General features: G+C 43.3%; 1 protein-coding gene across 1 annotated transcript in view; it reads left to right on the plus strand.

The window, feature by feature from the left end:
* The window catches only part of LAPTM4B (lysosomal protein transmembrane 4 beta), a 94,893-nt gene that overhangs the window by 54,679 nt on the left and 17,151 nt on the right, over positions 1-23,063 (plus strand). Inside the window, exons 5-6 of the mRNA XM_005291628.5 lie at positions 1,807-1,905; positions 11,118-11,213. Of these exons, the coding sequence (XP_005291685.3) occupies positions 1,807-1,905; positions 11,118-11,213 (195 nt within the window). The remainder of the gene's footprint in view (positions 1-1,806; positions 1,906-11,117; positions 11,214-23,063) is intronic.

The following is a 23,063-nucleotide window of genomic DNA, read 5'->3' on the forward strand; positions in this document are numbered from 1 at the left end:
CTTGTCAAATCTTTTATTAAACGTTTTTTAGTCATTTATGCTTAATACAGTGTTGTACTCTATACTTTTTTTGTCCCTGCTGCCTGATTGTGTACTCTCCGTTCCAAATAAGGTGTGTGGTTGATCAGTCAGTTTGTAACTCTGGTGTTCATAACTATGAGGTTCTACTGTACTTCCACTGTGTTTGCGATAAGGATATTGTGTGAAATAGCATATTGTTAAGTAAATTCATTTGCAGGCAATGAAGCAATTAATTTTAAATTTAGCTAGACCTCTGCAAGAAGCAGGAAATTTTATAATGAAAATAAAGTGATCAAAATATTAGTCATGAAATTCAAGGAAAGAATAAAAACACGTCTCTCAAGGAGCTGAAAATGTATTTATGTAGTAGTTATTTCCAATCTGTTGTACCATCTGATGATCTTAAGCATTAAAAACATTTAATGGAACTTCTAAATAAAGAAAATTTCTCACAAACAGCTGACAAAAAAAGAAATTCCTCAGACACAGGGCTAACTTCTGCTCTAAGTAACAACAAGGAGTTACACTGGTGTAAATCCAGATTAACTAACAGAACAGTTTGGTTCATTTAATGCCTCAGGGGAAGGACAGTGCTAATTAAAATGTAAATAGAAAGGGTATTCAAAACTGTTGTGTACAAGAGGTTTACAGTGAAGTCCTCTGAGTGAAATTCTTTTGCAAAGAACTATTTCATTTATAAGTAGAGACTTACTCCAACTGCAGTTGCAAGTTGCACATTGCAATGCTTCAAAACAATTTGATGATCTTTGATGATTTCCACTCTTTTTTTTATTTTAAAACAATGCAGCAGATTTAACATCTTTTGTCTAATGATCTTAAAGTGCCTTTCAGATGTAAGATTTTATTCATTAACAGCAGTTTTCCTGTGAAGTAGGAAGAGTATTATCTGGTTGTATGGATGAGGAAACTGAAACCTGGTCTACACTGGGAGGGGGGGGAATCGATCTAAGTTACGCAACTTCAGCTACGTGAATAAAGTAGCTGAAATCGACGTACTTAGATCTACTCACCGCAGTGTCTTCACTACGGTGAGTCAACTGCTGCCGCTCCCCCGTCAACTCTGCCTGCGCCTCTCGCCGAGCTGGAGTACAGGAGTCAACAGGAGAGTGCTCGGGGATCGATTTATTGCGTCTAGACTAGACGCGATAAATCAATCCCCACTGGATCGATCGCTGCCCGCCGATCCGGCCAGTAGTCAAGACATACCCTGAGGTCTAGAGAAGTTAACTCGCAGGTCACAAAGGAAGTTTGACAGAGCTAGGAATAACACTCAGTTCTCCTGATTCCTAAGCCTGTGCTTTTGCCCCAGGACCATGTGTTGTGTTGCCAACCAGCTGTTCCTGCCCAAACAGAATGGAGAGTTGTGCATAGGACAATAGGTGCAATCACTGTGAGAGAATTTATTCTTTGCAAACCTTGCTCTGACTTTAGAGAATGTCAAATTTCCCAAAGTTCTGTCCATTCTCCCTTGGGTTAGTTATAAGGCAAACAGGCCAAAGAAACAAAGAAACCCCAAACCTAAAACAGCCCTCCAGTTTTCTCTTCACTAGGATGTGCATGTTACATTGAATTGTCCTGTCTTCTGAAGTATGAAGATATCACTGTAGTTATAATTCTTATTGTATCCAGATGTGCCAGAAACTAAAATACAGGTCCAAAGAAGAGCTATCAGATTTAACTGCCGTCTCATAAATTATTACTTAAAGAGCCTGGGGAATGGCTCCCTAATCTTTCAAGAGATTTATAATGTTTTTGTTTCTGCAGCCTGCTAACTTTCCGTACAAGGAAGAGATTATGGCAGTAAATCCTACTTGTCTAGTTGTGATTATTCTACTCTTCATAAGCATCATTCTGGCTTTCAAGGTGAGCATGTGTATAAAATTCATCTTCTATATATGGAATGTCTTTGGAATAGCCCTCCCCCTTTCTCTCCAGAACAACTGTATTTTGTTGACTTAACAAGGCTGAATAACCAGTGGGACATTAGTTACAACTAGCATGGATTTGACAGCAAGGAAGGAGATGGTAGATAATTGCAGCAGCTTTTAAAAAAACAAAAACAAAATATGGAAGTGCATTAATACCCACACGTGATTTAGTATGTTGTTCTATGTGAATAAATCAGACAAATATATAGTCCAGTCAAATGATATTAGTGATATTTTCTTACATTATAAGGATTAGCTCATGTCATTCTCAAATGTGTTTGATATTTCATTTAATAAATATTTCCTTTAGGTTTTAGAAAGGATTAATCACAGGCCTGAATAGAAAAGTGACAATGCTAGGAAATTCATAGTACAAAAAAATCCTTGGGTTTTAGCTTGTCACATGCCAGTGTATATTTGCTCCAAGAGTGTAAATGACTAATGCAATTGAGATCAATTAATGTCCCTTTCTTCTCATATTTAGCTGATTCCCCTAGAGTTGGCAGTATTACAAACTCTCACTTTCCTTAATGTTTGTTCTAGCAACATATAATTAATGCATATGTGTCTCAAAATATATGACTCACTAATAGTGGAAATATATACTAAAATACAGTCAGCATTGGCATTTTCATTTGAATTGCTTGTTTGCAAAAGAGTTGTTTTGCAGATTTATGGAGCCTGCTTAATGAAAAGAAAGTTGCCTAGTATCAAATGCATCGCACTATTTATCACTTTGATATACATAACAGATGGTATCACATTTGTGTATTGAAACTGAAAGGTACTGAACATAAAAAAAAAAAAAATTGAGTGCTTTCATGAATTGGAGTTCTACTGTTAAAAGTAGAGAGAGGCGCACCATAGCCTAGCAAACATCGCAGGAGGGAAAGGTGATTCATAGAGTAAGAACTATAAAACAAAATAACATACGTAATTTAAAAAACATTTGGCAGCATGACACTCTTACATTTGGGTAGGGGTCCCTGTATCAAGCAAACTATTTTAAAGGAGGAATCTAAATGGGGGGCCATTTGTGCTTTGCAAATATGGCAAAAACCCAACAACCCCAAAGCAATAGTCCTTTTGGCCTTCAGTTTTCACCAGAAATGTACTATTTCAGATGTTTAATCTCTCCAAAGAACCAGCTTTAGGGCAAATCGACACTTGAAGCGCTGCATTGGCACAGCCGCACTGATGCAGCTATGCCATTGTAGCACGTAAGTCAGTGTTTCTCAAAGTGGGGTCGCCGCTTGTGTAGGGAAAGCCCCTGGCGGGCCGGGCCAGTTTGTTTACCTGCCCTGTCCGCAGGTCCGGCCGATTGCAGCTCCCGCTGGCCACGGTTCACCGCTGCAGGCCAATGGGAGCTGCTGGAAGCGGCGGCCAGTACATCCCTCGGCCTACGCCACTTCCAGCAGCTCCCATTGGCCCGGAGCAGTGAACCGCGGCCAGTGGGAGCTGCGATGGGCCAGACCTGCGGACGGTTCAGGTAAACAAACCAGCCCGGCCGCCAGGGGCTTTCCCTGCACAAGCGGAGACCCCAGTTTGAGAAACACTGATGTAAGTGAACGTGCTCCGATGCCAATGGAAGAGCTTCTTCCGTTGGTGTAGTTAATCCATCTCCCCAAGAAGCTCTCCCATTGACTGTCTACACGGAGGGTTAGGTCGGTATAACAGTGTCACTCGGGGTGTGGCTTTTTCACATCCCTGAGCAACGTAGTTATACAAATATAAGTCTGTAGTGTAGACGGGGTCTTAGACACCACCAAATGTAGGAGTTTCCCATCTGGCCAAGGGAAGGCATCCAGCACCAGAGATGTATTTATTAGAGCTATGCTAATATCTGACTTTTTTTTTTTTTCCCTCCCTTGTTTGCTGGCAGTCTGAAAAATTGGAAAAAAAAAAAAAAAGATTTAGAGTCAAATGAAACATACCATTCAACATGAAAGGAAACATTTTGTTTTGATTCTGAGCTTTTTAAAAACTTTCTAAATGAAGTTGAAAGAAATTTGGAAACAAAAAGTTTCACATCTAAAGTTGACATTTCAAAAATGCCACAATGAAACTTTTGATTTTTTTTTTTTTAGGGGGTGGAGGGTGGGAGCAGTTTAATTGAAACAATTCGCTGAAGAAAGTTACAGCCAAAAGTTTCACCTGGTTCTAGTATTTATACATTAATGATTAAACATTAGTTTTGACATTTGAGTGTACTACAACAGAATACCACTGTCTCCTGCATGAAGACCCAAGCCCAGATTCTCACCTGTGTTTGGGTTGCTCTGCACATTACTATTATTTAAAGCTGGCACTCTCGTCTGAGTATGGAGGGAATCTCTCATGGCCTAGAATCATGGCTCCTAAAACACACTCTTCCCTTCAGCTGGCTTAGGGAGCATGGCCACAGCTTCCTGGCAATCTCCAGCTGCCATGATGAACATATGGGAAAACCATTCAGACTGCTTTAACTTCCACTGGGGGGACAGGTTTGGTGTAGTACTGACCCAGGTGACCAAGTGAGCACAAAGATAGCAGAAAACCACCTTGGCAACTCCTCCTCCGACAATGCACTGGGTGCTCTTCAGCTGCCTGGGCCCTAGATTTCTTTTCTTTTTTTTGCAAATGAGGCAGCAGAAAAGATATTCCAATTTTTACACATTTTGCAGAATAAGCTGATCTCAGCACTAGGGAGTATTCCTGTAAGTTACATGTATACATCCCTGTGCCTTGATATGAAACTGTTCTCTATATCTTCGTACCCTAGGGGAACTCTAGGGGGGGACAGGGCTTGCAGGAAGAGATTTAATAAGATTTCTAATAGCGAAGTTTGCTAGCCCACAGACATTTCTGGGTGTACTGCAGTGGGAAGGTGAGGAGCGCAGAGCCTCTCTAAAGCAGGGAAGTTACTTTAATTAAAGTTAAATTCAAATTTTAATTATGTAGACATTTTTGGGCCAGCAGATCAAGGCCTTTTCCATGTCAAAATACAACTGAAACATTGTAAAACCAAACCACTGGATCATATTAATCTTTGGCAGTCAGTACAGCTTTGCTTTGTGGTTTTCTGGGTATGGAGTGTTTGGCCACCCTTACTGTCTGAAAATGTGTATTTGTATTGTGCTCACAAGATAGATGTAAGTGCAGATTGTATTTGCATAGGCCCATGTGAAATGGCCCTTTCAAGGTACATCTTCACAGTGACTGGCAGCCCATTGCAGCGAATCTCAGAGCCTGGGTTGACAGACTCAGGTTTGCAGGACACCACTGAAAATAGCTGTGTAGACATTTGGGCTCGGGCTCTGAAGCCTAGGGAACAGGATGGGCTTCAGAGCCCGAGCTCCAGCCTGCACCCCAATTACCACACAGCTGTATCTAGCACCATAGCTCAAGCCCAGGTCAGTCAACCCAGGCTCTGAGACTTGCTGTCCTGGGCTGTGTATAGGTACCCATTGAGTCTGTTGTATTTCTTCCTATGGCACTGAAACAGCTAAGAAATAGGAATTGCTAATCTTTTATGCAGCCCAGTTCTATAGTATTACTGTGATCTATGTTGCTTAACAAATAGAAATTAATTTGGGGGTTTATTAAAGTTTTGTCAGGATGGAATGTAATGAATGTTAGTGTTCTTGAAATGGAGATCATCAGGCAATGTGCAAGTTTCCCCACTCAGTTCTTCCCAGGCACCTTTATCCTATCTTGCCATACCTTTGGCCTGGTCTACACTATGACTTTAATTTGGATTTAGCAGCGTTAAATCGAATTAACCCTGCACCCGTCCACACGATGAAGCCATTTGTTTCAAAATAAAGGGCTCTTAAAATCGATTTCTGTACTCCTCCCCGACGAGCAGAGTAGCGCCAAAATCGATATTGTCATTTCGAATTAGGATTAGTGTGGCCGCAATTCGATGGTATTGGCCTCCGGGAGCTATCCCACAGTGCACCATTGTGACCGCTCTGGACAGCAATCTGAACTCGGATGCACTGGCCAGGTAGACAGGAAAAGCCCCGCGAACATTTGAATTTAATTTCCTGTTTGCCCAGCGTGGAGAGCACAGGTGACCACAGATAGCTCATCAGCATAGGTAACCATGTAGGCCGATAATCAAAAAAGAGCACCAGCATGGACCGTACTGGATCTGATCACTATATGGGGAGAGGATTCAGTGCTAGCAGAACTTCGTTTGAAAAGACGAAATGCCAACACTTTTGAAAAAATCTCCAAAGGCATGATGAAGAGAGGCCACAATAGGGACTCAGATCAGTGCCGCCTGAAAGTCAAGGAGCTCAGACAAGCCAATCAAAAGACAAAGGAGGCAAACGGTCGCTCCGGCTCAGAGCCGCGGACATGCCGCTTTTGCGCCGAGCTGCGTGCAGTTCTAGGGGGGGTGCCACCACTACCCCACCTCTGACCGTGGATTCCGAGGCGGGGATAATCTCATCAGCTACACCTGAGGATTCTGCGGATGGGGAAGAGGAGGAGGAGGAGGACGAGCTTGTGGAGAGCACACAGCACTCCATTCTCCCCAACAGCCAGGATCTTTTTTTCAGCCTGACTGAAGTACCCTCCCAACCCTTCCAAGCCAGTATCCAAGACCATGACCCAATGGAAGGGACCTCAGGTGAGTTTACCTTTTAAAATATAAAACTTGTTTTAAAAGCAAGCGTTTTTTAATGATTACTTTGCCCTGAGGACTTGGGATGCAATCGCGGCCAGTACAGCTACTGGAAAAGTCTGTTAACGTGTCTGGGGGTGGAGCGGAAATCCTCTAGGGACATCTCCATGAAGCTCTCCTGGAGGTACTCCAAAAGCCTTGCCACAAGGTTTCTGGGCAGTACAGCCTTATTCCATCCTCCATGGTAGGACACTTGACTACGCCATGCTAGTAGCAAGTAATCTGGTATCATTGCATGACAAAGCCTGGCAGCGTATGGTCCCGGTGTTTGCTGGCATTCAAGCAACATCCGTTCTTTATCTCGCTGTGTAATCCTCAGGAGAGTGATATCGCTCATGGTAACCTGATTGAAATACAGAAATTTAATTAAGGGGACAGAGGTGGCCGTTCCTACTGGGCTGTTTGCCTGTGGCTGAAAAGAAATCCTTCCCTGCAGTTAGCCAAGCATGGGGGGGAGGGGAATTGGCCCATAGCTTTTCGCGTTTGGCTAGCAGGGATCTTCCCTGTTACCAGCCATGCGGTGGGGGAGAGGGATAAAGCGATCATCCCAGAGACTTGGATGAGGGGGGGGTTAGTTTGTTTTCTGCTGCTGAAGGTTAACAGGAAAACCGCAGCAGTCAATGGGCTTTGCTTGGTATGTGGGAAAGGAGGGCGCAGAAGCCGAAAGACAATGGCTTACCATGGCCGCATGCAAGCTGAATTCTGTTGCCTGGACCTGCATCTGTGATCTCTAACACCAAAGCCACAGGCACTCAATATTAAGATGGAAAATGCGACCTTGTACTGAAATCACATGTGCTATGTAATGTGAATAGTGTTGTTCACCATGAAAGAGTATAAGCATTGTTCTGTAAAATGTATCATTTAAAAAATTTCTCTCCTTTTTTTCAACCCTCCCTCCTCCGTCCCGAAGGCTATCTCAGATAAGGCGGCGGAGAAAGAGGACGCGAGACGAGATGTTCTCGGAAATAATGGAATGCACCCGCAATGAAAGAGCTCATTTGAATGAGTGGAAGGACATGGTATCTAAATATAGGAAAGATACCAGTGAACGTGAGGTTATGAGAGATGCTCGAGATGAGAGGTGGCAGGCTGCAACGCTGGGGCTGCTGCGTGATCAAACGGACATGCTCCGGCATCTGGTGGAGCTTCAGGAATGGCAGCAGGATAACAGACTGCCGCTGCAGCCGCTGTATAACCTCCCTCCCCCCCGCACCATGTTCCATATCCTCCTCACCCAGACGTGTAAGTATGCGGTGGGGAGGCTCTGTGCACCCTCCCACTCCACCCAGTGGACAGCCCAACCAAAAGGCTGTCATTATATTGAATTTTTTCAGTGGCCTTTTATTTCCCTCCTATCCTCCTCCCAAACCTCACCCAGATTACCTTGTCAGTTCTCTCCCTATGTTTATAATCAATTAATAAAGAATACATGATTTTTAAACAATAGTGACTTTATTTCCTTTAAAAGCAAGCTGTGATTTAAGGGGGAGGGTGGTTTGCTTACAGGGAATGAGTCAATCAAGGGGGCGGGTTTTCAACAAACAGAACTTTCACACCGTAGCCAGTCATGAAACTGGTTTTCAAAGCTTCTCTGATGCGCAACGCTTCCTGGTGTGATCTTCTAATCGCCCTGGTGTCTGGCTGCGCATAATCAGCAGCCAGGCGATTTGCCTCAGCCTCCCACCCCGCCGTAAAGGTCTCCTCCTTACTCTCACAGAGATTGTGGAGCACACAGCAAGCAGCAATAACAACGGGGATATTGGGTTGGCTGAGGTCTGAGCGAGTCAGTAACGAGCGCCATGGCTTCATAAGCCATGGCATTAAGGGGTAGGCTGGGTCCCCAGGGATAACTATAGGCATTTCAACATCCCCAACGGTTATTTTCTGGTCTGGGAAGTAAGTCCCTTGCTGCAGCCGTTTAAACAGATTAGTGTTCCTGAAGACGCGAGCGTCATGAACCCTTCCCGGCCAGCCCATGTTGATGTTGGTGAAACGTCCCTTGTGACGCTTGCAGCACCATTGAAAAGTACCCCTTGTGGTTTATGTACTGGGTCCCTTGGTGCTCCGGTGCCAAGATAGGGATATGGGTTCCATCTATCGCCCCACCACAGTTAGGGAATCCCATTGCAGCAAAGCCATCCACTATGACCTGCACATTTTCCAGAGTCACTAACTTTCGTAGCAGCACCTGAGTGATTGCTTTGGCTACTTGCATCACAGCAGCCCCCACAGTAGATTTGCCCACTCCAAATTGATTCCTGACTGACCGGTAGCTGTCTGGCGTTGCAAACTTCCACAGGGCTATCGCCACTTGCTTCTCAACTGTGAGGGCTGCTCTCATCTTGGTATTCTGGCGCTTCAGGGCAGGGGAAAGCAAGTCACAAAGTTCCAAGAAAGTGCCCTTATGCATGCAAAAGTTTTGCAGCCACTGGGAATCGTCCCACACCTGCAACTCTGTGCGGTCCCACCAGTCTGTGCTTGTTTCCCGGGCCCAGAATCGGCGTTCCACGGCTATAACCTGCCCCATTAACAGCATGATCTCCAAAGCACCGGGTCCCGCAGTTTGATAGAATTCCATATCCATATCCTCATCACTCTCGCCGCCGCGCTGCCGTAGCCTACTCCTCGCCATCTGGTTTTGCAGGTTCTGGTTCAGCATAAACTGCACGATAACGCGCGAGGTGTTTACAATGTTCATGACTGCTGTCTTGAGCTGAGCGGGCTCCATGCTTGCCGTGGTATGGCGTCTGCACTGTTCACCCAGGAAAAAGGCGCGAAACGGTTGTCTGCGGTTGCTTCCCTGGAGAGGGGGGAGGATATACCCAGAACCACCCGCAACAATGTTTTTGGCCCCATCAGGCATTGGGATCTCAACCCAGAATTCCAATGGGCAGAGGAGACTGCGGGAACTGTGGGATAGCTATGGGATAGCTACCCACAGTGCAATGCTCCGGAAATAGACGCTAGCCCCGGTACATGGACGCACACCACCAAATTAATGTGCTTAGTGTGGCCGCATACATTCGACTTTATATAATCTGTTTCCAAAATTCGAATTATATAAATTTGGATTAATCCCGTAGTGTAGACATACCCTTTGTGACTTGACCTTGCGCCTCTTCTGAGCAAAGGTTACCATTCCTACTGAATGGGTGTGCATGCATATGTGCAGCTTGGTATGTGATGTGCATGAATACCATTAAGGATGGGCTAGGCTGAGATCATTGAATTCCTTTCACATGGGTCTTCAGAGATGAGACTAATGTATTAATTCACTATGCTGTCCAATGACATTTCTTAAAGCTCTAATTGAAAGCTCAGTCCAAGGTGGGTTTTTTTTGGGCGGGGGGGGGGGGGAGAATTAGTAAATAGGTCAGTGACTCAGTCTAATAATGCTTCAGCATAAATATCAATTGAGTTCTTAAGAACAAATCTAAAGGAAAGTTGCTGGACTTGCAGTGTACCGTGGGCAAAATGAATTTCCATTACTTATGTTGAGCTGGCCAAGAATGTGTGTGTCCAAATCTCTTGGCCAGTAAAACGACACCAGCTGCTTATATTCTCAAATGAGTGTGGGTTAATGTTTCAGTAACCAATTGCTTTTCATTATGCTTTTTATGCTTCCTTTTCTGTGTTCTGTATAGACTCTTATACTGCACTCATCAGCATAGTATCTGAATTCTGAAACCATAAAACCTACAGTGAAACCATGCAGAGCTACTGAAGTACTTAGTATTTAATCATTGGAAAGATCAAATTCCTCAGTATATACTTTGATATCTCTAGAGCATCTTTTATTTTGCTTTATTCAAATAACGTGAGGCTGTGCTTCTTCACAAGGCAGTGATCATATTCTGGTCTTCATAAACTCCAAGGGCGAAAGCAGGAAGCTTATTAGATCAGGATACAATTATTAGTGAGTTAATATTAGGCTTTTATTATATTAAAACTATATAAATATCTGTAAGAATAATAATTTGAAACAGCATAGAAACTGTTAATCTGTTAAATGAAGTATATTGGTTAATCTGTAATATTATAACAACTTAATATTTGCAGTAATAAAGGTTAACTAATTTGGGCCAGATTCTGAATAAGAACTCTCCCAATATAATTTTAAATGTATAATGAAAAAAAATTATTTAGAGTTTTTGTGAAATGACCACTTCCAACCCCACAAGAGATGTAAAGTGTGTGGCAGAGGGACAGAATATTAAGACCGAAGTAGTTAAAATATTTTTTTAAGAAAAAGTGACATTTTATTGGTGTTTACATATGATTTTAACTTTTTTGTGGTCTTTTCTTTCCTTTCCTTTTCTCATGTAAAGTTTAGCAATTATGTATATCGTGTGCTCTGATTGGCTGAAGACCATCTTTAGCCAATCAAAGTTCAGGGATTTTCACAAAACTGTGGTAAAAAAAAATATATTTCCTATTTTCTTTATGTAATAACAAGCACATTCTCTTTGCAGGGTTATCTGATTAGCTGTGTATGGAACTGTTACCGGTACATTAATGGCAGAAACAACTCTGATGTGCTGGTGTACATTGCTACCAATGACACTGCGGTAAGCATGTCTCTTAACATTTTATGTTTTATTTTACCATTCCTCAGTGTTATTGACAGCTTCTTAACCTTTAATCCAAAATTCTCTTTGTGCACTAAACACTTACTATCAACATCCTTGTATCCAAGTTCCAACTCATGGTGAAGCAGATCAGTCTGTTGAGGAGAATGTTTGTTACATAGCTCCTAGTGATGTGTGTATGTGTGTAGATATATAATATATGTGTGTGTGTGTGTGTGTGTGTAGTATCTACACCACTGCAAAATGCTACAGTTGTGATTTGGTGCTTAGCAACTGAGAATTAGGTATGATATTTGTATGACTTGGCTGTTGTTTTTGAATTATAAGAACACTGAGTAAAATGAAGACTATGTTGAAATAAATTAGTAGACAAGTCTTGATCATAAAGGACAGGAAGTTGTCAGTTCTTTCTGCAATAATTTAGTGTTGCTGTTATAAGATATGAAGAATCTGTGTGCTGTTGGCTCATTGTAAACACAACTGAATGAATCAAAAAAAATGGGTAACTTGACACTGCTGATTCCGCATAGTATGACATTTTTGTGGAGATACTGCACACATGGAACCAAATTCTGCTTTGTTACATCCAAGCTATCCCACTGAGGTCAATAGGTCAAATTCATCTCTGATGTAACTCCACGGACTTTTAAGTGAAGTGGGATTGCAATTTAATCCTTTAAATTGCACCAGGATGAATTTGGCCTGTTGGGCTTGCATGAGTAGAAGGGAGGGCAGATCCAGCTAATGAAATTTCAGTATTGCCAACCTCAGATATTCAAAGATCATGATACAGGCTTCCAAAATTGAGTGGTTTCAATATCGAGAGACTTAAAAATAAAAGTTGGGGTTGAGAGGTTGCCCTTTAGTTTCAGAACCTTTAGGATGAACTTGAGTTACATTTTTCAAGCTTTCCTGTGCAGCCATGAGGACTTGAACATTACTGTTTATCTTAAATGTAAGCTGAGATTCTCACGTAATTCATTGTCTTCAAGAGGTAGGACTTAAAAAAAAAATCCACAATATTGCAAGACCCAGATAAAATCATGAGTTGACAACACTGAATTTTGAACATACAGTTATGGGTTTATTGAAAGCTAAATGAAAGAGGGAGGAATGCATTTGGAACCTACATTGAGTAAAACCAGAAGTTCTGCATAGAAAAAAAAATGATAGCTGTTATGAAGTCCTTAGGTAGTTGTAACTCAACTTAAAATGCTGCAAAATATATAATTCACAACATTGAAACGCTTGGTTGCAAGATTCTGCAAACTGAATTAACATTGAAACTCTAGTCACACAGGCTTTATATACCTTGCATTGAAACCATCTGTTTCATCAATGGCCCCTGGGAAGCAGAGAATTTCAGTTTCCAGTGCTATCTTTTTCTATTGAAATGATTTACCGATAACTTCTCAAGGGAAAAGGACAAGAAAACGGCATGTTCTGAATCTGCCATGAAAGCAGGATAAAAATGTAAATCGTGTCAGCAAATGAAGTTGTAATTTAATGTACATTTCATACAGTACATCAGTAGGGTTAAAATCTTAGGTACTTCGGTAATGGGGTTGATTAGAGGCAGGGAAAGAACTACCTTCCCTCCTGTCTGGAAGAAAACCTGTTTCTTCCTGTGTTTGGTTACTGATATTATGCTTTTAAGAATGTAAGTGTCCATAATTCTTCATGTAGTGTTAGTACATACATATCACTGTGGTATTAGTGACGAGTGTGTCACTGGCTTTCATTTGATACTTTACAAGACACTTTTGGATAAACACTATGACAGCAATGTGTTAGGTGTAGTGAGTTTGTCAGGCTTGCTGACACAGGGTTGTAAACCACCAATGGGCCTCTGTGTCACAGCTTCCTGCACAGCTGCAGGGCTAGGGACACTGGATCCCTGCAGGTGCAAGGTGTGGGGAAGGCTGTGGCCCTGGCAGGGCAGGGTAGAGACTCCTGGCCAGGGCCATGAGGAAGAGATAGAGCCCTGGCCCCGGGGGGAGGCACCCTGCTGCTGAATGGCTCCTACTTGAGGACCAAACATCCAGAAGCAGGGTAACCTCCCCTCTAGTGCGGGGCTTGTTCTCATCCTTGCAGCCCTGTGGGAGTCTCTGGTTTGGCAGGCCAGGACTGCAGCGTCCCCTACTCCTGGTATCCAGTTTTCGAACTACATATTATGTCACCTATTGTCTCTTGTATCCTGGGCCCAATATGGCTACAACAATACTGCAAACAACAATGTTAATTTTATATCTTCCTAGTTTTATAATCAAAATGTCTTGTGGTATCATGTGAAAAGCCTTACAGAAGTCTAAGTGTATTACATCAACACTGCTACTTGTCTCAAACTTGTAATCTCATCAAAAAAAGCTATCCGGTTAGTTTGACAGAACCTATTTTCCATGAACCCAGGTTGATTGGCATTAATTATATTACCCTATTTTAATTCTTTATTAATCGAGTCCTGTATCAGCAGTGCCATTAGCTTGCCCAGGATCAATGTCAGACTGACAGACCTATAATTACCTGCCTCATCCCATTTAACCTTATTTAAATACTGGCACAACATTCGCTTTCTTCCAGGCTTCTGGAACGTCCCCAGTGTTAAAATATCCCTTAGTATAGAAGAATAAATAATCAAAAAGGAGAGAAAATATTGTGCTTGAACTACAGTTGTCATGATTGCTTATTATTATGTTTACCATTTTAAAAAAGAGGTTTATATTTTATAGAGAGTAAGAAAGATTGACAAAGGAGTATAGTTCTGACCAGTTCAAATATTGGCAAAACTGGGTTCTTAGATGTCTCATTGATAGAAATGGGTAAATTACCCATATATTTATCCTGATCATTATCTGCCCTCTAAAACTTGGACCAAAGATTCCAGAAAACATTTTGCCTTCTCTGAATTCTGGAAAATCTATCGGAGACTTGCAGATTAATGGCATATATTTCCATTTAATGACAATGTTCTTGAGTATTTCCTGGGGAAGACAGTTATTCCATCCATATCCAGGTGAGATGCCAAGATGTGGGAGACAATAGGGATCTACAGATACTCACTGGCTGAAGTGCCTATAAACCCTGTTCAGACCAACTCTGGTCATAAGTCCCTTTTAAAATACATTCTGACTGGGCTTGAATTCAGAAGAAAGGCAATGATTGGATGTGGGGTCACCAAAACCTGAATATGACCCCCAAATGTACAAAGCAAATTATTCATTGATTTTTGGCATACATTGGCTTAGCACTGGCAAGGTGCATATGCACAGTTAAATATCATATACAAAGCAGATTAGCAAAGTGACAATTTCTCAAGCTGTTTTCAGTACAGTTACATTTGTCTAATTTTCCTCACTTAATAAAAAATGTTTTAAATCCATACCTTTACAAGATTTGCCAGCCTGTACAAATGAACTTCCTTTTCATCATGCACAATGAATGGGATGTGCCAGATGCACACATTAGGCCATATTGTGTTTCCATATCTTCAGTCTTGGGCTTCTTTTCCCCTTCTAGCTCCTTTGAGCACATTGTAGACAAAAGAGCCGTATTCTACATCAGGTAGGAAATTCAAGGCAGTGTAATGGAAACAAATTTTGCAGGCTGGATTAATCCATCTCCTCTGCCAACCTGGACAATGTCTCAAGTTAGACGTGCTCTGAACAACACTAAGATCCCAATTATGGTCTTGAACACTTAGAGCATCTCATTTTGTTTATTGTTAACTCTTAAATCTCACTGTAGCTAATGAGATGGAAGCTTCATCCACAGTCCTGCTGTAATTAAGAATAAACTGTGAAGCAGTGAATCTCCCTTCTAAATGGGATTTAGATCCTTACACATTTTATCGAGAAACTCCAGTGGGGCCATAGCTAACCATGACTTTTATATAAGTACAATGGGGTTTCGAAAAGAGTAAGTTGTTTTTAGAAGAACTGGTGCATGAATTTATAGATACTATATCACATGCATACAAGGTTGTCTGTTAATCAGACAATTACTCTTTTATGGGCCATATTGTCCCCTGCATCATTCCACAAGAATTGGAATTTGTCCTGTGAACTGGACTGGGGTTTGGTCCCTGGAAACCACAAATTCTGTTTGTCCCCTTCCCTGGCCCCTCCCCCCAAAGCCAGGGCCACCTGCGGAGAGATCCCCTGTGTCTCTGCTGCTTCTCAGCCCTCTGCAGCAATGCCCCATTTCCCCCCTTCATATTGGAACCAAAGTCCCACAGGGATGTAGACAATAGAAAGATTGATGAAACCACAGAAGAGAACTGGCAGATTTTTTGCCCTCTCCACCTCAATAGACAAAGAGGGCAGTTTGGCCTCTGTCCAGTTTTTTGGCTTGAAATGTTGCTCAGAGGAATAACTTGCTCCTTAAGTTAATTTCCTTTGTGGTATCTTTTATCCTATCCCTGCACTATTTAATGATTTGCACCCAGTGCACTGAGTTTAGATTTTAGGCCACATGCCAAATTTGCAACAGGTGTGGATCATTTGGGCCTGGATCATAACCGCTAGCAAAATCCTGATTTGAAATGTTTAGCATCATTTAACATAATCCCAGATACATGGCAGCCCCCACCATATCTTGATGCATACAGCACTGCCACAAAGCCAGCAAATCAGAGGTGTCATTTTCTAATGAAGTAATAGCAGTCATGGGCCAGGACTCCATTGTGTAAGGTGCTGTACGAACACAGAACAAAAAGACAGTCCCTGCTGCACAGCGCTTACAATCTAAGTACAAGACGAGAAAACCGATGGATACTGCCAAATACAAGGAAACAATGAGAGCTATTAGTCAGCATAGTAGGCCGTGGTCTTAGCACTCCAGCAGCCTAGCCGTTTTTTGTAGGCATCAAAGTAGAGCTGTGAGGAGGGTTTTAACTTGAGAAAGCACAAAAAACTAATACCCACTCATTGCCTCTCTCTGTCTTTGCCCTTTTAAAAGCAGCAGGTGCCAGAGGCATTGAACTCCCCTTTGTGGGGTAACAGAGAACAATCCAATAGAAAGAGGGAAAGGCAGACAAAATAGGGGACAGAGACAGTGGCAGCGACAGCAAAATGGCAGTTACATGATGCAGGGGCCTGGACTAGACCTCTTGAGGTCCCTTCCAGTCCTAGGATTCTATGATCTAAGCAGAACTGTGCAGCATGTGTGGTAAAAGATGATTGTGGCCATTTGTGCAGCCACATACTCTGAGTACACGGTGCAGCAACCTGCACAGAACTTGAGGCACTTCTCAAGGGTTAGATCTAATTCTGTCAACAATCTCTTCCATACACTGGAATCATGTGTCCCACAAATTATCCTTTCTTTAATTAGGGAATCTTTAATGGCTCCTGTGTTACTAGTGGATGACAGTTTTCAGCTCTGAAATCTAAGCATCTAGTCCTCCTCCTGCTTCTTAGTTTCAGGTTAAACAACGACAACAAAAAACAAACCAAACAGTGCCTCTTTACAGTCTCTCTAACATGAGCTCATTCAGCATCTTCAGAGGCTTCTTGCCTGCATACCTCTAGCAACAGTCATTTGTATCATGCATCTCCTCACCCCATACTCAGGATGGGGTGGGGAAGGCCATAATTAAGCACTAGCCCTTTGCAAATGTTTAAATGATATATTTAGGCTAGCTCTACTGAATAGACTGTAGTTAATTATGCACTAGGATGGCTGATTCGTTTAATTGGAGTGATAATTTTACAGTAATACTGCTATCGTATGTGCTGCTGGGCAAGTTACGTAATGCTCTGCCAATGTCTGTTCAATCTCTAAAGGCAGTGTACATGCCTAATGTGGATCTCTTCTCGTCTCTGTAGTTCGAGGAATATTAGCTTGCAACAGTATGTGATCTGTATTACAGTCATCCATCTGCAGTGACCTCTAGCTTACCTGAAGGACCATTTTCTATCTCTGTACATTTCTTTACCTCTGAAAAATCCTATGAAATTCGGTATTCCAAAGGGATTTTTATTCAGTATTCGTAATATCATTTATTCACTCAAGTATCAAAAGTATTGCCACATTTTCAACATCATCACCTGTAAAGAGGGGCCTAAACCACAAAATTTGAGTCTGGATTTTAAACACTCAAGGGTTCAGGGGTGATTTCATCTGGGACTTTGCTTTGTCCCATTATAGAAATGCAGACCATTTGTGAAATTTGGATCTAGGTTATGTCTACACTAGCAATTTTGTCAGTCAGGGGTGTGAAAAAACACACCCTTGACCAACATAAATGTCACCAACAAAAGAGCTGGTGTGGACAGTGTTATGCCTTCCCCAGGAAGAGTACAGACCGGCACCAGTTCCAGTGCACGGGCTGGCATGGATACCTCTGATTCCCCCTCTGTACCAAGTGTGATGGGCAGAACCCCTGTAGTGTTGTCTCTGGTTCCAGCCTCCAGGCGTCCGTTGAGTCCAGTACCAACAAGGGAGATGCCAGTACAGACTGTGTCCATGTTGTCAGCATATCAGGCAGCTGCAGGCCTCCTACCTACCTTTCAATCTCCACCTCACCGTTGGGCCAGGACTTTCCCAGGGCTGTGTCTCTTCTAGCCCCTCAAATGGAGTGAGCCACTGAACCCTCATTTCTGTTGGCACCACATCCAGCCACTCCCCTTCCCGTGGTGCAGATGGAGCCAGTACTGGAATCGGTATGGACCCCCAGCTTCGAGACCCTCTTCAGCCCTGCTGCATTCAATGCCACAGATGCTCTTATGGCAGCTTTTGCCACGCTCAATATTGACACACTCGGGTGCTCCAGGACTGCTGTTTGTGCTGGGACTGACACTGCCTATGCCACTGGCATGCTTGGTACTGACAGAAACACCTTCATCAGGGGCTCTGATTCCTGCCTCGTTCTGGGCGATAGATGAATTCGACTACCTGTTGGCTCCCTCAGGTGTTGCTCCGCCCATATTCTTAGGACCCCAGGGTGGTTCTGAGTCCGAGTTGGAGTCCTCATCTTCTTGCTCTGCATCCTGACAAGCTCCATGGGCCGCCAATGAATCAATATGATTCCCAGGGTTGGCATGTGACCCATGGCTGGGATGGAAGTCCCTGGCCTGGCCCCTACTGGCCACCAATCCTCTACCCATATCAGTGGCCTCCTTGAACTCAGTGGGAAACTCCTCACTCAGAGATCCCACTTCTCATCTCACTGAAAGCCAAAGTCACCTGCCAGCTCAACGGTATTGACTGCAGATCAGATGCAGGACCAGTCATCAGCAGTCTTTCTCCCTGTGGAGCCCTCCTTCCAGGGGACAGAGTGTCCTGTGGCACTTTATAGACTAACAGAAGTATTGGAGCAGAGTATTATGCTCCAATACTTCTGTTAGTCTATAAGGTGCCACGGGACTCTTTGTCGCTTTTTACGGATCCAGACTAACATGGCTACCCCTCTGATACTTTACGCCTTCCAGGGTACGTCTTCCCAGGAATGAGGGCCAGATGTGGCTCAGCCAAGGCCTTCATCCTCAGTGCCAGACGATGCTGTGCAGCTGGGTTCATCCTCCCCTTCTACTCTGGAGGACTTTAAGGTGAAACATTACCTTTTACACCACATAGCTGCATCCCTGGGCATCCAGGCAGAGTTTCTCCAAGAGAGAACACACAAACTGATGGACATTTTACAGCCTGCCATCCCTGGGAGAGTGGCCCTCCTGATCAATGATGCCCTCCTATGAGTGTATGGCACCAGGGGGCGCCAGGGCCGAGCCAACTGATACCACTGGGGGGAAATTTCCGACAATGGTGCACAGGGCATGGACACACCTACATTGGAATGGACATGTGCAACACATCTCGAAGAACACCAGTTACAGAAAGTTAAGTAACAGTCTTTTTGCAGGGCAGCCACATGGTTGTCTGTACATATGTTTATGGACCATTATGTTGTTACTGCATCTTCCAGAGCAGATGCAGACCTCGGAAGGGCAGTCCTGCGATCCCTATTCCAGGGGACTTAAAGCGCCGCCTCCAGATAGGGGTATTGCTCATGAGTCACATAAGTGGAATACACATCTGCATCTCCTCACAGAAGAACAAACAGTTACTGATTGTAACTGTGATTCTTCAAGATGTAATGCAGACATGTATTCCACGATCTGCCCTCCGTCTCCTCTCATGGGCTTTTGGTGCAAAGGAACTGAGGGGGGTCAGGGTGCCACCGTCTCATAGCCTGGGGAGGGGCCTCAGCCATGAGGCGTGAGCACCGCCCCTCTACAGGTACTACTAGGTAAAAGTCTCCAGCTCCAGCACACTGGCAGCGCACACACCTAAGTAGAATACACGGCTGCATCATGTCTCAAAGAACCACAGTTACAGTAAGTTGCCATTTCTTTTGGTGTGATCCAGGTTTGTTTGAGGTATATAGCAATTTAAGTTTCTTACATTTTTAAAATAGCAATTATGTGTCACGAAAGGAGCTGGATTGACAGTTTTGGAAGGTAGTCATATGTTTATACAAAAATCTGTTAAAGTTAGTGCATTTAGAAAGCACCTGCCATCCAGAAAATCCCAAATATTCTGCAGATTTTACAAACTCATTACAAAGGGAATGACCCAGTCCTGCTTCTACTGCAGTCTGTGGTAGTTTTGTCATTAAATTCAGTTGGAGCAGATCTTACTTTACTTGTCACTGAAATGCAGCCATTCCTGGGGATGGAAGATCCAAACCTTAAACTCTACATAGTTTAGGTCAGAAAGTGGAGAATGCCTTCTTAACACTCACTCTGGCTACCTTCTGTATTTCCATTTGAAGGCTGCAGTTGCTCATTTAGAATTTGTTCACCACACCAGAACTAACATAGAAAGCACTATGGGTCTGATCCAAAGACCACTGAATTCAATAGAAAGTCCTATTGACTTCACTGAGCTTTGGATCAGGCCTTATGAGATCTTTAATGACCAGTACAGCATTCAAGGTTTTGGCTTTGTTATACCCTACAGAAGGCCTCCAGTTGCACACTTCTCCTTAACATCATTAAGGAGCATTAGTTTAGAACAGACTCAGAGAAGACTGTGTCCAGTATTGAATCATCATCATCAGCATTTTCCTTTGGTCATAATTTTGATGGGAGACTAATGTCGTTCCTACCCTTGCTTACTTTATGATATCAAATGTGGTCAGAGACTAGGTATGGGGTTATAGGATTTCAGGTGCACCATGTCCCAAGTTTTTTTCCCTACATTGTAAAGCCAAAAGGACTTAAACCTGACCTGGATAGAGCATGTGGGGGAAGGCAGTTTAGTCTTTATGCTCATTTTAGCCATGGCAACTCTGCTGAGCCTACCAACCAGGATGCACACTGTCAGTGGTTTTGTTGTATGGACACTGGCACACTAGGAGTCAAACTGAAATTTTCACTCATTTTTCTAAGACTATAGAACTGCTGCTATCATTGGGTAACAAACAAGCCCTGTCAGGAAAAAAATATTTAAAGGATTGCTGCCACTTTACAAATATTATATTTTTCTTTTCTTATGTTGTGACACTTTAGATTACTGAAATCAAAGGATTTGAAAGATGTAATTTACTTGTCACTACTGTATGACAATCGTCTACTTTTTGTATTTATCTCATTTATTCTTTTCATATGCATCACAAGTCAATATTTAGATTGTTCAGTCATCTTATTGCAACACTACCTTTGATGATGCAGCAGTCCACCCTCTAGTCTTCTAATTGTGCACTCCTCCACCATGTCTACTGTCGTCTTGTGGTGTCCCTGAGAGTAGCATAAAGTGAAACGAAAGTAGATAAAATGCAGAATACACTCTTACATTCTTGTTTAATGGGAACAGATAGAATCACTTTCAGGTTTTCATGTACTGGGATAATTTGAGAGCATAAGCTTTCGTGGATAAGAACCTCACTTCTTCAGATCTGAAGAAGTGAGGTTCTTACCCACGAAAGCTTATGCTCCCAATACTTCTGTTAGTCTCAAAGGTGCCACAGGACCCTCTGTTGCTTTTTACAGATTCAGACTAACACGGCTACCCCTCTGATACTGGGATAATTTGACAAACTTTGGGTTCCAAAAAGTGCAGGAGATTGTCTGTTTTTTAAAAAAACATTTCTATTGTAGATTTCCCATGAATAGTTTCTATCTTTTGATCCAAATTTGACTTTATGGTAAAATGTAAATAGGATGACTCCAGTTACAAATGAAAATGACTCTAAAAGTCTCATTCCTAGGCCTTAGTGGGTATTTGCCCAGAATTGACATAATTGGCAATCTCTACCAGTGTTCCCTCTAATTTTTCCCATGCATGTGCTGAATGAATTTTGTTATGTGCACCAATATGGAGGTGATGTGTGACACACAACAAAATTCATGTGGAGGGGGTGGGGCTGAAGGGTTCGGAGTGTGGGAGGGGGCTCAGGGCTGAGGCAGAGGATTGGGGTCCAGGGGGTGTGAGGGCTCTGGGGTGGAGCTGGGGATGAGGGGCTCAGGACTGGGGTAGAGGGTTGAGGTGGCTGGGGGTGTGGGCTCTGGCTGGGGGTGCAGGCTCTAGTTGGGGATGTGGGCTCTAAGTTGGAGCTGGGGATGAAGAGTTTGGGGTGCAGGCTGCCCTGGGGCTATGACAGGGAGAGAGGACTCCCCGCAGCAGATCCTGGGCTGGAGGGGAGAGGCGCCTCTCCCTGCCGCAGCAGCTCTGAGTCTGAGGTTGTGGGATAGGCAGCAGGTCTGGGGTTGGGTTGGGACCTGGTGAGGGGTGCCTCTCCCCCAGACGTGGCAGGTTTGGGGTTGGGGGAGAGGCATCTCTCCCCACTGTAGCCCTGAGGGCCTGTACGGTGCTTAATAGGCTGCTGTGCAGCATAGAGGGAACTTAGGTCTCTATCCAAAACCGTACAACTGGGTTCCAGCAGCGGTCAGTCTGGTGAGATCTACAAGGAAGAGTGTGATTAACAGGCAAACAAAGCAGCATCTAGAAACAAAACAAACAGTGATCATGGAGGGACTTAGATTGCTGGGAATGCTGGGTTTTGAGAGGGGAAAAAAAACCTTGCAGAAGCTTGGAAGCAGTGGCAAGAACAATTGAGATTGTGTACAGAACTGACTATGGGGATAAATGTGAGAAAATGAAGGTAAAGCTTTTTTTACTATCTCACTGGGAAAAAAGGACAAGAAGTGACACTGTTGCCAGGAATAATGCCATGAACACTGGACCAGCTGATAAACGTGTTTGATGAATACTGTGACCCCTGACAGAACGCTCCTTTTTAAAGCGTGCACTCCCTCAATACCAGGTGGTCATTCAGCACTGAGAGCAAAGAAATGGAGTGGGACCCTGGCCAAGGTGTGATTCACCTCGGGTTGCACTAGCCCTCTCTGTTGCTCCACTCCTTTGCATGCAGAGTGTCATTGCTCCATTATTGTGGCTGACTTCTGTCCAGCTGCACATGGGGGGTGGGGGAAATGGAGAAATAAAATTAGTGCAGGAAACTTTCTTCTATTCGAGCAGCCATAATCTGACCCTAAATAGGGCAGTGTCCTTGTAATATGCCTGCAATGCTGAATGAATTGTGTTTACTGCATGGAACTTCATGGCTGTTGTGACAGAAATTCATAAATCTTATGCTGTTTTCTTAAAACAAATCTCTTGCTGTTCTAGAAATGATTAGTAGCATGAATAAATGGTGATCTTTGTCAAAAATAAATAATATGCACCAACATGTGCCTTGGCATGGAGTATTTTGCATCAGGGAGGCCTAATTTTTCATTCCCTTTCGTTATAAATTATTTCTGAGCCATGCTGCTTCCAGTTATTCCATCTGCAATCATTCCCATGTGGTTTCTAATGGAAGTGTGTGCA

The sequence above is a fragment of the Chrysemys picta genome, chromosome 2, assembly GCF_011386835.1.
Source record: "Chrysemys picta bellii isolate R12L10 chromosome 2, ASM1138683v2, whole genome shotgun sequence".
Lineage (NCBI taxonomy): Eukaryota > Metazoa > Chordata > Testudines > Emydidae > Chrysemys > Chrysemys picta.